This window comes from Bubalus kerabau, chromosome 9 (genome assembly GCF_029407905.1).
Source record: "Bubalus kerabau isolate K-KA32 ecotype Philippines breed swamp buffalo chromosome 9, PCC_UOA_SB_1v2, whole genome shotgun sequence".
Classification (NCBI taxonomy): domain Eukaryota; kingdom Metazoa; phylum Chordata; class Mammalia; order Artiodactyla; family Bovidae; genus Bubalus; species Bubalus kerabau.
This window is the reverse complement of record NC_073632.1, coordinates 47,987,309-48,004,651: the sequence shown is the minus strand read 5'-3', so window position 1 is coordinate 48,004,651 and position 17,343 is coordinate 47,987,309. Positions and strand designations below refer to the sequence as shown.

The window sequence follows — 17,343 nt, the reverse complement described above, 5'->3', positions numbered from 1 at the left end:
TTAATGTAAGGACAAATTCATACACGGCATTTGTTTAAAAGTCAAAAGGCTGTGACTGAGGTGGCTTATGAATCAGGAACCACATTTTTTAAATAAATGCTCTTATCATTACATCACAAATCATTTTGTGCTTTATTTTCCCAATTAGATGGGCTTTAATGCAACCTCTGATTTGTAAGGCTCAGAAAGCTCTAATGACACCTGAAGCACATTTTTCATTTTCCATCAAAACATCTTTTTCTTTTCTCTACTTAAAATACTAGCACCCATCAAACTACAGTTTCCTCTTTTTTTCTATAATCTTTTTTCCATCTCCCTTTATTACTTTTATTTAGCTTATACCAATAACACTGAAGGAATTACTTCACTATTAGTGGCATTCTGGGCTAAATACAGTATTGCCCTCTAGCTATAGAGATTATAAATATTATAACATGGACTATAAAGTTAAAACAAATCTATTGTAAAGAAAATGAAATTTTCAAGCACTGGGCAATCTGTATTATTGCCTGTTTCACTTTTCTTTTATCTTGTACTATAAAGATCTCCAATTAACTACAAGTTCTTAAAGACTGAACCTGTCTTATACATTAGTACCTCTAGTAAGTAACACAATTTATTACTTACAGTACCTCTAGTAAGTAAGTGATACATATGAGAATTTAAAATAACTTCATTTACTCATCTTCTTTTGGACTATGCAGTATGTTTAAATAAAAATGTGCCAAAATACTAGATTCTTAACTCTTAGAGTGATTTCTTGATATTAAAAAATTAGGTGACTTTATATTGAAATATACATATTTGCAAATGGTTTTTAGTATGACATATGCTTTATGCCATAAAAAGGTCAGTACTAAATAATCATAACAAGTCTTAAATTATTTTTCTCCCTAAAATAGTATCTCTTTCATCCTCACAAATAAAATACACTCAACACAAATGTTTGGATCTATGAAGTAAGTGAAGCAGTAAGGCTGGCTGTGCAATAGCCACAATATGACTGCATCCCCAGCAATTGCACTGCTACCTGACTTGTAACACACTTAAAAACAACAAGATAAAATTCAAAGAAGGAAAAAAAATTTTTCCACTATCACTAAAGAATAGTATGACAGATATTTAATGAGTACAAACTATAGTGGTAGATGTTTTCACTAATTTTTACTTAACTTTTATAATAACTTAATGAGATAGGAGTTATTATGTCATTTGTAAACATAGAAAATATTACATAACTGGGCCAAGATAAATTGGTTAATAAACACTAGAGCTAGAACAGAAAACGCAGATCTGTCTGCCTTTGAGGCTAATCTTTTTGCCACAATACCGTATACTGTTCCTCTGGCTCATGTTAGAAGTGGCCTCTCTTTTCTGCAATCAAAATGAACCAATTCTTGCCACTCTCCTATCTCACTTATTAACTATTAAATATAAAACCTAGCGTTTAATCTCGCAAAACTTTCTTAGTAAAGAATATAAAGAACATGTAAAGTAATAAGCATTTTTCATTCTTCAGTTCCTCTTAATTATAATTTCTTTCATTTGTTAACAGACCAATGTGACAAAGCCCCTTGCAGTTGCCAACAATGACATATTACTTAGTGTTATATAACCCAGCAAGTCAGCAAAGTGTTTGTAAACATATTGAACTAAATATAATTGTACAGATCTTTGTTTAAAACTCAGTTTTTTACCCATTTTAAATTATTATGATAGTTCTGTTACTATTTAATGGTAATTAAAAACCCCAAAATACTGATGTTACATTCTGTAATTTATTATTCTACTCACAATGTTATTTTATTTCAACTTTAATGGAGTTAAAAAAATATAGGTTAAATAACTTTGAAAATTCCTCTATCCAACATCCCCAAGACAATTTCAAATTAAGTAGTTCAACTTTAAGATTCTGAATTCTTCCCCAATGCTCCATATAATTTTAAAGGAAACTAAATAATTCTGATAGTTGTTGGCACATTAAGAATTTTTTTAAACACTTAAAACTATCTTATTTACTAGTATCTATATTTTCATTTTCAATTTTAATGGGAATGCTAAAATATCTTAAAATTTAACAGTATTTTGAAACTTAATGTTAATTTTTATTTCTGTTACATAAAAAAGCTGCTTGTATATATTTTAGATGAAAAGCACTTGTAACTTACATATTTAAATTATTTAAAAAAGAAATTTTGAATAAAAATTATATATTTGAAAGTATGGCCACAAAATCTTTTTAAAATATTAGCAGTGGTTTTTATTTCAAGAATTTCATGATGTGTAACTGATATACACAAACAAGTTTCAAAGGATACCACCAAGAAAAAAATCACCACAGAATGAGAGAAAATCTTTCCAAATCCTAAGATTTGGGACTTGGATCCAGAATATATATGTATAAGAATTTGCATAACTCAATAGTAAAAGGAAAAATAATCCAAACTAAAAATAGGAGAAGGATCTGAACAGTTTTCCAAAAGCAGATGCATAAATGACCAGTAAATCATTTAAACCCTGTTTCCTTAAAAAATCAGATCACTATTTTTTCACATTTATACATCACTGTGAATTACATTTGACTGTAGTTTTATTAAAGGAACAAGCACATGCTAACTATCTATTGACAATTCTGTCATAAGACTTCTGGTACAATGTAAAGTCCAGATCCAGCCCTTTGCACAAAGAAAATCATTTTTGTTTTACTTGCTTTTAACTGAACTAGTTGCAGTTGTTAACATTTAAAAACAAGAGGTATGAGACAGACATCTAGATATCCCAGACAAAAGAAAGATCTGGAATGACCAGACTGACTTTCCCTCATTTCATGTCACCCAAATGCCAAAAATCCACTCCCTGTTTGTACAGTCTCTCAAAATTGTGCACTTGGTCCACTTCACTCAGAGTAACTAGGATGAAAACCCTGGTTTTAATCCTATCCACCACTTTCTTGCTGGGTGACTTGTCTCTAAATAGCTTATAAGCCATGAAAAGATGCTCAACATCATTAGTCATCAGGGAAATGTCAATATATTCTAAGAAATGAACCAGTATTGAAAACATTATTCTAAGAAATGAAAGAAGCCAGTCACAGAAAATCATATGCTATAAGATTCCATTCATATGAAATGTCTAGAATAGGCAAATCCAAAGAGATAGAAAGTAGACAGTGATTGCTAGAGGCCAGGGAGAAGGGGAGATGAGAAGTAACTCCACTAGATATAGGGTTTCTTTCTGGGGTGAGGAGAATGTTCTAAAACCGACTGTGGTGATGGTCACATAACAGTGAAAATACTAAATACCACTGAATCATACACTTCAACTTTACAAGAGTTAATTGTAGGGTATATAAAATATACCTCAATACAGTTTTCTTTTTTTTTTTAAGTACTGTTTTGGGTTTATATCTAGACCTGTGAATTGTATCTTTGCATGCAGAGGAAACTTGGCATAGGAAGTATTCACCTCTCCTTATTTAGGCATTAAATTAGGTTATGTCAGAAATTGTTGGTTCAATCACTAAACATCATTATATTTTATATATTTGCTACATAAAAGGTAGAAAAACTACCTTTTGATTTTTCCAGTGATATCCTTTAATATTTTTATTGCTGAAGTTTAGAGATAAATAACTTACAATTATAATTCTCTAGGGTAGATAAGCAAAAATTATGTTCTTAATAATTTCATTTCTCTTGGTAGAAAAACAAACAAACAAAAAAAACAGAGCCATTTGAGAAACAACAACATTCAATGTACTCTATCAATGCATGAAATATTTTACCACTAAAGTTTTTACCATTATTTTAGCCTGTAATGTGATTTTTTTAAGCCTGATATCCCTAGCTTAATATTTCAGTTTAGAACATTTTTGTCCTGTATATTAGCAATTTAGGGTTTTTTTTTTTTTTTTTTGGAGGGGAGGGAACGTTCATTTAAAATGGGAAGTAACATTTAAATAACCAGATCAGATTCTGGTGACTTAGCAATATGCACATATAAAAGGAATTTCATTCTTAAAAAAAAAAAAAAAAAATCAAGCCTAAGAATTTCAGATAATTTTCAAAGAATTTTTAAGACAAAAGTATAGAAATAAATTATAAGGGCGATACTGAGCCCACAGGTCACAATCACTAAACCCTGCATGCCTAGAGCATGTGCTCTGCCACAAGAGAAACTACTGCAATGAGAAGCCTCCACCACACGCAGTGAAGACCCAGCACAGTCATAAATAAATAAATAAAAATTATAAGGGAGAAAGAAGAGAGAAAGAAAATGGAAGAAAAGTCTAGCTTAAAAAAATTTTACGTCAAAAAATGAAGAGCTATTTAATATACAGAAAGAAGAAAAAAAGAGTAGACAACTCAGGAGAATCATGCTAACGGCATTTATAGATAAGCCACCAATCTATTAGAACATGTACAACAAAGGTCGTGGGTAAAAAAGATTTGTAGTAAATTCACGTTTTTTGTGTGTCTCTTTGATTAACTGAAGCACATTTCTCCCAGTGGTTTTTTTTTTTTTTTAAATAAATTCATGTATAATACTGTTCTTATATATATCACTCATCCTACCTAACCAAAAACATACATGTGAAAGAAAATATTATTGCATAAACTTACATTCTTCTTCTTTAGGATCAAGCTGTGTAACACTGACAGATAAACGGTCCACACGTTCTTGTAATGAGTTAACTCTGAAGGAAAAACTATGTGCTTCATTGAATAATTCTCCAAATATATCTTCAGCATATTTACCTAAGCAAAAATGAAGCATATACCATAAAGCTTAAAGTTATCAGAGATAAATATAAACCAATTTAACATTTAAAATGCTGCCCCAATGAATTTGATATTTATTTGAAACTAGTTTAAACTTTAAACTGTCACCTACGGTAATCTAACTGTGATACAGTAGGAAAAAACAAACCCTAGGAAATATGGTTTTAGATACTAGATCTACCACTTTCTGGTAGGTGACTTGTGGCTAAAATGGAAATACTCTCCTGTTTTACCCCTATCTATACACCACTTTCACTTCCCTTTATACACCTGTTAAGGGTTAGAAAGGTTATGATGTAAAGTAAATATAAATAATACATCTCTTAATCCCAAATCAGCAATCATAAACAGAGTCTACACTAGAACTGAATTTCAGGCCAAGTAACACAATGCAAGATTCTTCATAAACCTAATAGATAACCAAATCTCAGGTATGCCCAAAACATAGATTCTGAAAATTTATGAGATATATTTTACATTTTATATCATTCTAGTTTCTTAAAAAATCATAAATCTAGAATCACTGTATTCCTCCAGTCATGTAAATTTCCATTATGAAAAGAATAAACCAAAATAATCCCATTTGAAAAGGAGAAATAAAATTTTCTATCTAATAAAAAAGCCAGGGAGAAGTTTCAGATGACCTAGAATTTAAAAATATTCAACTGTATTTAGAATATATAAACAAATGAATACTCACAATATAAAAATAAGTCAATTACTATCTACACCTTGAATTAAAAAAAATTGATTATCTTCCTAAATCAAGACAACTTAGACCCAGGCATACTGTCTAGGTTAAATGAGGCTCAACAGTAAGCTCTATATCCTATAAGAGGGTACTTACATACTTACATAATGAATTCATTAATCTCACCAGTTTACATTTGAACAATGGCTGTTTTTTCCCAAAGCACTTTAGTACATTATCAGTTAAATCAACAAATGTTTACTGAGGGTTCACGCTGTGCCTGGTAGGTGTTATTTCCTACTGAAGACACCAAAAAATAAAACATAAAATTCCTATCCTAGAAAATTTTATAATCTTTAGGCAAAAAAATCAGAATTTTAATTTCTTTAAAATTAAGAGAAAAAGGATAATTTTATACATATTCACTCGCTCACATATATTCTTTAAACCAAAATGCCAGACAATGTTCTAGACCCTGGAGACAGAAAAATGATTGGAAGAAGGTCTCTGCAACCGACGAGTTTTGAACAGAGGGAGAAACAGACATTTAAATAAAATTGAAAACCAATTTAATAATTAAGTCCAAATCTTTGTTCCATTCACTCTGAGGCCTTGGCATAAATTTCCTCACCTGTAAAACAGAAATAAAAATATCTCCTTCAAAGAAATTATAAGGAAAAGAAGCAAAAAAAAAAAAAAAGTCAGGGGGAAGGGCAATGGGTAGAGTATCTGATACAGGACAGGAGCTTAAACAACAGGCAGCTCTTACTATAAAAGAAGGTCAGAGCCACAGAGCACACAGAAAGAAGCATCTAAACTTTTGGGTGTGGGATGGTATTAGAGAAACTTCCAGAGACAGTTTCTCTGGCAGATAAGGGAAGCATTACAGGTGGAAGAAAAGGCAAGTATAAAGTTACTCATTTATTCATCAAATGTTAGGGATACAAAGATGGAAGAGACAATTCTATTCCTGAAAGAACTTAGTTTAATACATGGATCTTTAACTTACAGTCTGTATACCACCTGAAATCATATGCAGATTTTTAATGCACTTGTATATTTTGGGAAAGAGAGCCCACAGGTTTTGGGTTTGTTTTTTTTTCTTTTTTAAACAGATTTTTTTAAAAAAGAGTCTACACTTCCCCCACTTCAGGTTTAAGTGCTAAAGCACTGACGTACAATAGACATCCCATTTGTTCTATTTTCATGTCCCTTCTCACTTTCTAAATCTACCTCCTCCTTCTACCCTAGAGAGAGATGAAATGAATAAAGTATGCAATGGAAAGTTAATTGTCTATGTACCTGAATTTCAACTAAACTTATTATACTACTGTCTCTACCCAAGAAGCTATGAGGTCTCATTTCTGATATTAAAATCTAAATCCTCTCATCTAACACTATCCTCTATATCAAGCTCCACCATACATATCTAATATCATTTGTACCTTTAATCCCTCTCACATGGGACTTCCCTGGCAGTCCAGTGGTTAAGACTGTGATTCCATTGCAGGGATCTCAAGTTGGGGAACTAAGACCTCAACATGCTGTGCAGCCAAAAAAAAAAAACTTCTCATATATTTATTTTTGCTTCCATTCATTTGCCTACTTCTTCGAACAAGTCGAAATGCCTTCCTTCTTCATTCCTCTACATCTTCCAAATTCTTCTGTTCCTTAAAGGCCCAGTTCAACTCACATTCATTCAGTAAGCCTCCTCTTATGACTTCACCTATGCTTATCTCTCTTTTCTCAGTTCCTATAATCTAAAACTCATGGTTTTTAATTATATACATGCTTACACTGAAACTCACAGAATAGGTTCAGCATTCATCATATTAGACTCTTCAACTACATGGGGTGTGTTCTTCTAGGACAAAAAACATGTACCTTCATCACACAGCAAAATAGTGTTATCTGTCCATTATCTACTATCTAATTAATTAGTCTTATGGGGCTTTCCTGGTGGCTCAGATGGTAAAGTGTCTGCCTACAATGAGGGAGACCTGGGTTTGATCCCTGGGTTGGAAAGATCCCCTGGAGAAGGAAATGGCAACCCACTCCAGTATTCTTGCCTGGAAAATCCCATAGACTGAGGAGCCTGGTAGGCTACAGTCCATGGAGTTGCAAAGAGAGCCAATCTATTTATCTACCCTCTTACCCATCTACGTTGCTACCTGTGAATTTTTCTGATTAAGAACAAGAAGTAGGCTCTATCAGCTCATCCTGGCAGCTCAAAGTGGCTATATTCAACAAGAGAAAGACCTTGGGAAGAGAAAATGGTAAAAGATCTCTCATATAATTAGAGTTCCATTGGCTGTTAAATAAGACATGGGGTTCCCTAGTGGCTCAGATGGTAAGGTCAGGAAGATCCCTTGGAGAAGGAAATGGCAACCTATTCCAGTACTCTTGCCTGGAAAATCCCACGAACAGAGGAGCCTGGTAGGCTACAGCCCATGGGGTCGCATAGAGTTGGACACGACTGAGCGACTAAAGTAGAAGTAGTAATATTGGGGAAAATTTTGGTACAGCAGAAGAAATTTAAATAAAGCAAATTCTAGGTTTTCAGTAATTATCTATTATAAAACAGAAAATTGTGTTCTACTAGGAAAAACAACTGAACTGGATGTATATTTTTGCAAGGAAGAGGTCAGAACAATGTCCAGCCCCAAGCTACCTGAGCCCTGGAGTCGACCTTCACTACTGTGAAAGTGCTACAGCACTTTTGGTGCTAGGATTAGCACCAAAGTGAAAATATGTATTACGCAGAACCATTCTGAATAGCCTAGCTTTATAAGTAATTCAGAGATTATTTAACGCATTATTATTTTAACTGTTTTGGATGGAAACTGATATAAAATCTACTCTAAGCTTCCCTGTCTTAAATAAAAATTAAACATAATTTAACCTGTTTCTGAGGACTCACAGTGATAAATTGATTATGAGAAACAACAGCATTAAAGTGTATAATTTTACATTAAATGTGGTTACATTAAATGGCCTCTTTCCAGTTTTTAATGTTGGTTTCCTCTTATGTCACTTCTTCCTTCGCTATAAACTACACCTTTTGATGGGCTTCAGAATGCCTATTTCTGTTATTGGCATCCCCCTCCCCCCCACATTTCCTCTTTTAATTCTCTGAAGCATGAATGTTTGGAAACCACATCATCAACCTGTCTGAATTATCAAAGTAAAAGCAAACAAACTTGGAGAGGGATCGACTGGCTATTTTATGTACATGGTCTTCAGCCTGGACTTGTATATTCTGGCTATCTTGAGGCCTTTTAAATTTAATTCCAGGTTCTCAACTATGTCAAGTGGGAAAGCTGCCAGAGAGCTTAATTTTAGGGTGGTAAACTAATGTAATACCTTGCTACAATATTTTATGCTTTTTCTCTTTTTTCTTTTTTGAATCTCTACAAACTACCATGAAAATGCTTCTATAGTCTCTGATTCCAAGTCTGAAGCACTCAAAGCCTAATTTAGTTGTATTTTACAATGTATTTCTATTTTCAGAGCTTGGCTACAGCATAACCATGTGCTGGCTGACAGATGTTGCTTATATGGACTGTCTGTATCAGACATGAAAATTCTTTACCTTTACGTTATGTGAGAAATGGGTTAATACTGCAAAATTGACACTCTTAATCATTACATTAGTTCTAAATTCTATATTGAGAATACACCTAAAATAAGATGCCTATATTAGATCTAACATTCATTTTAATTTAAAGAAATATTTTAACCAAATTTATTAATGTCATTTCTATGCTCTTAATATGCATTTTAATATTAACAGGCTGATGCACCCATTTACATATAGCATATATAAATTTTATATGGTTATGTTATGTTACATTATTAGAATATAACATATTATAAAACCAGTTAGTACTAGCAAATGACTTTAAACAATATATTAATCATATATTAATATTTTCTAGGTCTATACTGAATTGCTCAAGAAAGAAACAAGTAAACAATATGTTAGTGATTCACAGCCAATATCTAACCTGGAAAAAAAAAGAAAAAAAAAAAAAAACACACCAAGTGGAACAAAGAATATACTTAAATTCAAATAAACACTCTTTTAATTTACTCTTGCAACTATTTCACAAGCAATGTAGAAATTTAGTGCTCTCACCAAGAACATGAAAATACAACTTTATGTTGCTCTGGCTACATAAATATGTCCAAATGCTCTCACTTGAAACAAATCAGATTAACTACCTCATTTTACCTTACGTTAAGTACTCAATTATAAAAGGACAAAAGTTAACAGGAAAAGAAAAGAGGAGTCAATCCTGGCTATTAAGGACAATCTGTGTAGGTGGGTATGGCTGATAAATCTAGGACTACTTAGAGATGATATCTAGACCAAAAACATTTTATTTTATCTTTAAAATAAAATATAAATGTCTAATAATAAGAAAATCCTTCAATTCAAAAGATAAACTGGATTTAAAATTTTTTTCTAATATTACATTTAGAATAAATAAGAAATAACTTAATTCCTTAACCTAGCAGCTCTGTTATAAAATCTTATAATGGAAACAGACTGACTTTCACCTCCTCCCTTAACCTGTCCCTTCTATTGGCCTTTATTATCTGGGCAGCCTGCTGGCCTTCTGTCTGCCATCAGGTTGCAAATCAGATATTTGACTCATATCCTAATATCCTTTAGACAATCCACTTGACTAACTTAATCCTCTGACTAGTCAGTTACTATCCCACATCGTTCACTTTTAGGTACTTGATAATATAAAAATATTTCCCTAGGCTAATAAGATATATAAAGAGATACTAGTATCCCAAAACACAAATAGCTGAAGCCTCTAGAAAAGTAAATAGTGATAACAAGCAAGCAAAAGTACAACTCCACCACCACCTTTTATATAGTCCAAATAATATTTTAAAAACAATCTCAGTAATTCTTACGCATCATGTGATTTTGTTCCTAAAAGATTCTGACCTTATTTCCCTTTCCCAGATCCAAGAGAAGAAATGATTCTAAAATGCATTAATTTTACTTAAAATGACACTTTTCCCCCCCAAATAATTAGATATCTTCTTATTAACTATCCCCCCACCCCAATTAGTCACAAGAATATTATTTTAACACCCCAATGTGTAATTCTGGCTTGTGAGTAATATTTTTAATTGATGTAAAAATACTTACTTAGGCTACTTAGTTGTCTAATTATATTTGCCAAGGAAATATTGGTCACACACTCCAGTTCATTCTTAATTCCTCTAGGCAGTGCAGTGTGACACAAGTGCCTAGGATCAATGTTTCTTTTCACTAATGGCATCTTGAGATCAACCTTTGTGCCAGTTCACCTGTAGGAAATCATATAATAAATTAACACTTTTCAGTTTTAACCAACACAGAGTGAGACCTTATCTTTCACATTTCATAATAAAATATTTGCTAGTATGAAGACGGTGAAAATGGAGTCACACCCAACTAAATAAAACTGACTTAACATTTTTAATAAAAATGATTTAACATTTTTATCTTCAATTATTAGAATGTCAATATTACATAAAACATTTTTTAAAATTTACTTTCAATGTCAACTGCTTCATGATGAATTCATAATCATTACCACTATTATTCTCTTAACACCACTGATTTTACTTTTACAAAAAACTAGAGGTTTTTGTTCTAGAAAGTTAGTATGGAGGTCCTCTGTAAGGAATAACCTAAGAGGATTAAAGAAGCTGCAAGATTAGCATCAAAATTACTTTTCCACATAAAATGTATTAGGCATTCAATAGCACAAAAATCAAATTGTCCATGTAATCCTCAATCTCATCAAAACCAACCAAAAATTATTTATTTAACTGATCAACCTTCTTTGATTTACAGTCAGTCCTCACTTTCCAGGCTTCCCATATGCATAAATTTCAGCTTCCACAGTTCAGTTAAATACCAGTCCCCCAACAACATGGTTCTAATTTCATACTACAGTATACTGTGAGTAACTACATAAATACAAATTTCTTTGCTGGCACTTCAGTTCACAAGTCACTGTGTTAATAAGAGGAACATCATTTCAGTGACCAATCACATCATTTTTTTTCAAACTCTGTTGGTAAAAGGTAACTTCTCATCTGTTAGTTCACCTACAGATAGTGAAGCATGTAGTTGGTTTATATTCTTGCCTCCAATGATAAACTCATGTGAAATTTTACAAAATGATAATTGAGAGAACTGGCCAATAATGATAAAAATGTGGCAAAGAAAGAAAAAATGATGACATTGGAGTGAAATTCAAATTGAATATAAACGGATTAACAGAAAAAAATAGTTGACTGTGGGAATGTTGCCACTACCACTGTTTGAGAGACACTAGAGATACAGTCAGAGGAATTTAGTGAAGGTAAAATTATTGAAATGAGGAAAGTAGTTGTCACAAAAAGATGTCCCAAAAGAAGTGACAACAGCAAAAAACTTCACAATAAAGGAATTCTTAGTTAAGAAGAGAAGCAAAAAGCAAAGGAGAAAAGGAAAGATATAAGCATCTGAATGCAGAGTTCCAAAGAATAGCAAGAAGAGATAAGAAAGCCTTCCTCAGTGATCAATGCAAAGAAATAAGAGGAAAACAACAGAATGTGAAAGACTAGAGATCTCTTCAAGAAAATTAGAGATACCAAGGGAACATTTCATGCAAAGATTGGCTCAATAAAGGACAGAAATGGTATGGCCCTAACAGAAGAAGAAGATATTAAGAAAGGTGGCAAGAATACATAGAAGAACTGTACAAAAAAGATCTTCATGACCCAGATAATCACGATGGTGTGATCACTGACCTAGAGCCAGACATCCTGGAATGTGAAGTCAAGTGGGTCTTAGAAAGCATCACTACGAACAAAGCTAGTGGAGGTGATGGAATTCCACTTGAGCCATTTCAAATCCTAAAAGATGATGCTGTGAAAGTGCTCCATTCAATATACCATCAAATTTGGAAAACTCAGCAGTGGCCCCAGGACTGGAAAAGGGCAGTTTTCATTCCAATCCCAAAGAAAGGCAATGCCAAAGAATGTTCAAACTACCGCACAATTGCACTCATCTCACAAGCTAGTAAAGTAATGCTCAAAATTCTCCAAGCCAGGCTTCAGCAATATGTGAACCGTGAACTTCCTGATGTTCAAGCTCGTTTTAGAAAAGGCAAAGGAACCAGAGATCAAATTGCCAACATCTGCTGGATCATGGAAAAAGCAAGAGAGTTCCAGAAAAACATCTATTTCTGCTTTATTGACTATGCCAAAGCCTCTGACTGTGTGGATCACAATAAACTCTGGAAAATTCTGAAAGAGATGGGAATACCAGATCACCTGATCTGCCTCTTGAGAAATTTGTATGCAGGTCAGGAAGCAACAGTTAGAACTGGACATGGAACAACAGACTGGTTCCAAATAGGAAAAGGAGTTCGTCAAGGCTGTATATTGTCACCCTGCTTATTTAAATTATATGCAGAGTACATCATGAGAAACGCTGGGCTGGAAGAAGCACAAGCTGGAATCAAGATTGCCGGGAGAAATAGCAATAACCTCATTTATGCAGATACCACCACCCTTATGGCAGAAAGTGAAGAGGAACTCAAAAGCCTCTTGATGAAAGTGAAAGTGGAGAGTGAAAAAGTTGGCTTAAAGCTCAACATTCAGAAAATGAAGATCATGGCATCTGGTCCCATCACTTCAAGGCAAACAGATGGGGAAACAGTGGAAACAGTGGCTGACTTTATTTTTGGGGGCTCCAAAATCACTGCAGATGGTGACTGCAGCCATGAAATTAAAAGACGCTTACTCCTTGGAAGGAAAGTTATGACCAACCTAGACAGCATATTCAAAAGCAGAGACATTACTTTGCCAACAAAGGTCCATCTAGTCAAGGCTATGGTTTATCCAGTGGTCATGTATAGATGTGAGTGTTGGACTATGAAGAAAGCTGAGCGCCGAAGAATTGATGCTTTTGAACTGTGGTGTTGGAGAAGACTCTTGAGAGTTCCTTGGACTGCAAGGAGATCTAACCAGTCCATCCTAAAGGAGATCAGTCCTGGGTGTTCACTGGAAGGATTGATGCTGAAGCTGAAACTCCAATACTTTGGCCACCCTATGCGAAGAGCTGACGCATTTGAAAAGACCCTGGTGCTGGGAAAGATTAATGGGCAGGAGAGAAGGGGATAACAGAGGATAAGATGGTTGGATGGCATCACCGACTCAATGGACTAGAGTTTGGGTGAACTCTGGGAATTGGTGATGGACAGGGAGGCTTGGCCTGCTGCGGTTCATGGGGTTGCAAAGAGTTGGACGTGACGGAGCAACTGAACTGAACTGACTGAGGGGTATTTCACGACACAAAGTGCAAAAGGATAAAATGTTAGAAGCTGATCTAAATTTAGTAGAAAAGAATAAGACAATTTGCAAGGCACAGAAAAGATGTTTATTCTCCTGGCTCTGTTTTTCTATATAAGGAGAAGGCAAAGCACTGTTCAAACTACTCTTGGTTAAGTTTTTTACCAAGAAATAAAGCACTGTAATTCTAACTGTTTCTAAGACATTTATAAACATTATACTAAATTATATTAGCTTACTATTTTTTTATTTCCCTTGGAGAAGGCAATGGCAACCCACTCCAGTACTCTTGCCTGGAAAATCACATGGACGGAGGAGCCTGGTAGGGTACAATCCATGGGGTCGCGAAGAGTCGGACATGACTGAGCGACTTCACTTTCACTTTTCACTTTCATGCATTGGAGGAGGAAATGGCAACCCACTCCAGTGTTCTTGCCTGGAGAATCCCAGGGACGGGGGAGCTTGGTGGGCTGCTGTCTCTGGGGTCACACAGAGTCAGACACAACTGACGTGACTTAGCAGCTGTAATTTTTTCACACTGATTAATAAGATGAATTTGTACAGTTTTATTATCTTATACAGGCATTTTTTTTGGTCCCACACTACCATACGAAATGAGGTCTGCCTGTACTTATTTACTGGTAAACAATGCTTACTGAAGGAAGGCATTTATTATTTACTGAGCTTTAATCACTACCAAATGGAAAGTTCTGGATAAATCTAATTGCATGTAAGTGTTACTGATGAACATTCTTTAAAAACAAACTTTTACATGAAATCTGTCTCCTCTGACTAGTTTGTCCAGCATTTTCTCTACATTTTTAAACCTTTTTACAATTGTAAAATATGAACTTCGCTTTTAAAAAAGTATACAAAATTGTACAGCTTCAATGATTTAAACAAACATGCAAGCTAACTTAGGAGCCAAAACATAAGAAAAAACATAATAAGAAATAAAAACCCCAGAACAGTCCCACTTTGGTCTCCTCCCCAATCACCCTTATTTCTTTCCTCCCCAAAGGTAACCATTATTCTCTTACAATACACATTTCCTTGTTTTTCTTTACACTTTCACACCTTAAGCAGGTAACTCTAAACACTAACATTTTATTTTTATTGCTTTTTGAAGTTTATGTGAATAGAACCATATGTTATGTATTATTACTTCGTGTCTTGCCTTTTACAGTCAACATTATACTTGTAACATTCATCTATGTCGCTTTATGTAACTGTAGGGTGTTCATTTTCAATGCTGTAAGATAGTCTACTGTATAATTACACCACAATTTATTTACCCATTCTAATGCTGATATTATATACATGAGTTGTTTCTAGTTTGAGGTTATTATGAACAATACTATGAACATTCATGTACAAGTGTCTTGGTGCACACATTTCTGTTGGAAGTATACTTCAGGAGAATAGCTAGGTTAAGGACATGCACAGCTTGATCCTTAGGAGATGATGTCAAACTGTTTCAAGAGAAGTTGTACCAAAGTATACTCCTTTCAGCAGTGTAGGAGGTTGCTGCTGTTCCACATCCTCACAACACTTGATGCTGTCAGTTAAAAAAAAAAATCTAGCAATTCTTGTACATAAGTTGTGACAGCGTACTGCAGTTTTATGTTTTCCCCAATTACTGAGAGTTTAAGCACCTTTTCATGTGTTTATCCTTTGGATTTTCCTCATTTGAGAAGTGTCTATATTCAATGCTCTTGCCTATCTTCCTTTTACTATTTGTTATGTTAGGGCTGATTTGTAAGAACACTGGATATGAGCCATTTGAAGGTTATATATGATGCAAATATCTTCTCTTGTGTCATTTGCTATCTCACGCTCTTGATGTCTTTTATGAGAAAGTGATGGAATTTAACAATCTTTTTAAGTTTAGTATAAAAGCAGTTTTAAAAAAAAATCATTTTATACACTAAGATCACAAGTATGAGCTTCTGTTTTATCTCTTAGCTTTGTTGTTTTGCCTTGTAGTTTTAATTTATAATTGACATGGAATTAATTTTTTGTGAATGGTTTTAGGCAGCAGTCAAGTTTCTTATATATTATTTCAACACCATTCATTGAAAAGACTATTCTTTCCCCATTGCTCTACTATGGCACTTTTTTCATAAACCAGGTTTCTATGTATCCTTTAAATCCATTTTGAGGTTCTACAGTATTTCACTTACCTGTCCACCTAAAGCTAATCTTAGTAGAGCTCTACAGTAAGTCTTGATATCCAATAGGCCAAGTCCTCCTACCTTGCACAAAAGCATTTTGAATATACTGAATTCATATTAAAATTCCAATAGTATTTTTCAAAGAAATAAAAACAGCAACCCTAAAAATTCACATGGAAACACCAAAAACCCCAAACTGCCAAAGAAATCTTGAGAAAGAACAAAGCTAGAAGCAAACACTTCCTGATTTTATACTAAAAGGGTATAGAAATTAAAAATTATGGTACTGACAGAAAAATAAGATATACAGACTCATGAGAATTAAGAACCCAGAGATAAATACAAGTGTAAATGGTCAACTAATACTTGACAAAGGAAATAAGAATACTCCAAGTGGAAAAGATAGTCTTTTCAATAAATGATATTGGAAAAAGTAGACATTCACATGCAAAAGAATGAAACTGGACCCCTATCTGACACCACTCAGATTAACTTGAAATGAATTAAAGATTTATATGTAAGACCTGAAATGTAAAACTCCTAGCAGAAAACAAAGGGGAAAAAACTCCTTGACATTGGTCTTAACAACGTTTTTTTTTTTTTTTTTTTTTTTTGGATATAAGACCAAAAGCACAAGAAACAAAAGCAAAAATAAGTAAGAGGGACTGCATCAAACTAAAAAGTTTCTGCACAGCAAAGTAAACAAAATGAAGAGGCAGCCTCCGGAATGGGGAAAAATATTTGCAAACCATTAAATTAATAAGGGGTTAATATCCAAAATATATAAGGAACCCATACAACTCAACAGCAAAAAAATCCCAAACAACCTAATTAAAACTTGGGCAGAGGAGTGAACAGACATTTTTCCAAAGACGGACATACAAATGATCAACAAGTACACGAAAAGATGCTCAACATCACTAATCAAGGAAATGCATTTTTTCCTTTTTTTTAGAAAAACTATTATACAATTTTAAAGGTTACAGTTATTACAAAGTACTGGCTATGTTCCTTGTGTTGTACAATACATCCCTGAACCTGTCTTACATCCAATAGTTTGTACCTCCCTCTTTCCCACCCCTATATTGTTTTTACCCACTGGTAACCACAAGTTTGCTCTCTACATCTGTGAGTCTGCTTCTTTGTTTTTTTGCATTCACCAGTTTGTTATATTTTTTAGATTCCACATATAGGTGTTATCATGCAATTTAAAACCACAATGAGATAACACCTCACAACTGGTAGTATGGCTAGTCTCAAAAAGACAAGAGATAACAAATACTGGTAAGGATGTAGAGAAAGGGGAACCACCATAAACTGCTGATGGAAATGTAAATTGATA

General features: G+C 33.7%; 1 protein-coding gene across 9 annotated transcripts in view; it reads right to left on the bottom strand.

The window, feature by feature from the left end:
- The window catches only part of WASF1 (WASP family member 1), a 78,854-nt gene that overhangs the window by 16,794 nt on the left and 44,717 nt on the right, over positions 1-17,343 (bottom strand). For all 9 annotated transcript variants that reach the window (XR_008698168.1, XM_055535220.1, XM_055535219.1 and 6 more), the window contains exons 2-3: positions 10,646-10,806; positions 4,623-4,757 (exon numbers count right to left, since the gene is read on the bottom strand). Coding sequence is in view for 8 of the 9 variants with exons in the window: in XM_055535220.1 (XP_055391195.1) it covers positions 4,623-4,757; positions 10,646-10,778 (268 nt within the window). In the remaining variant the exon portion in view is untranslated. The remainder of the gene's footprint in view (positions 1-4,622; positions 4,758-10,645; positions 10,807-17,343) is intronic.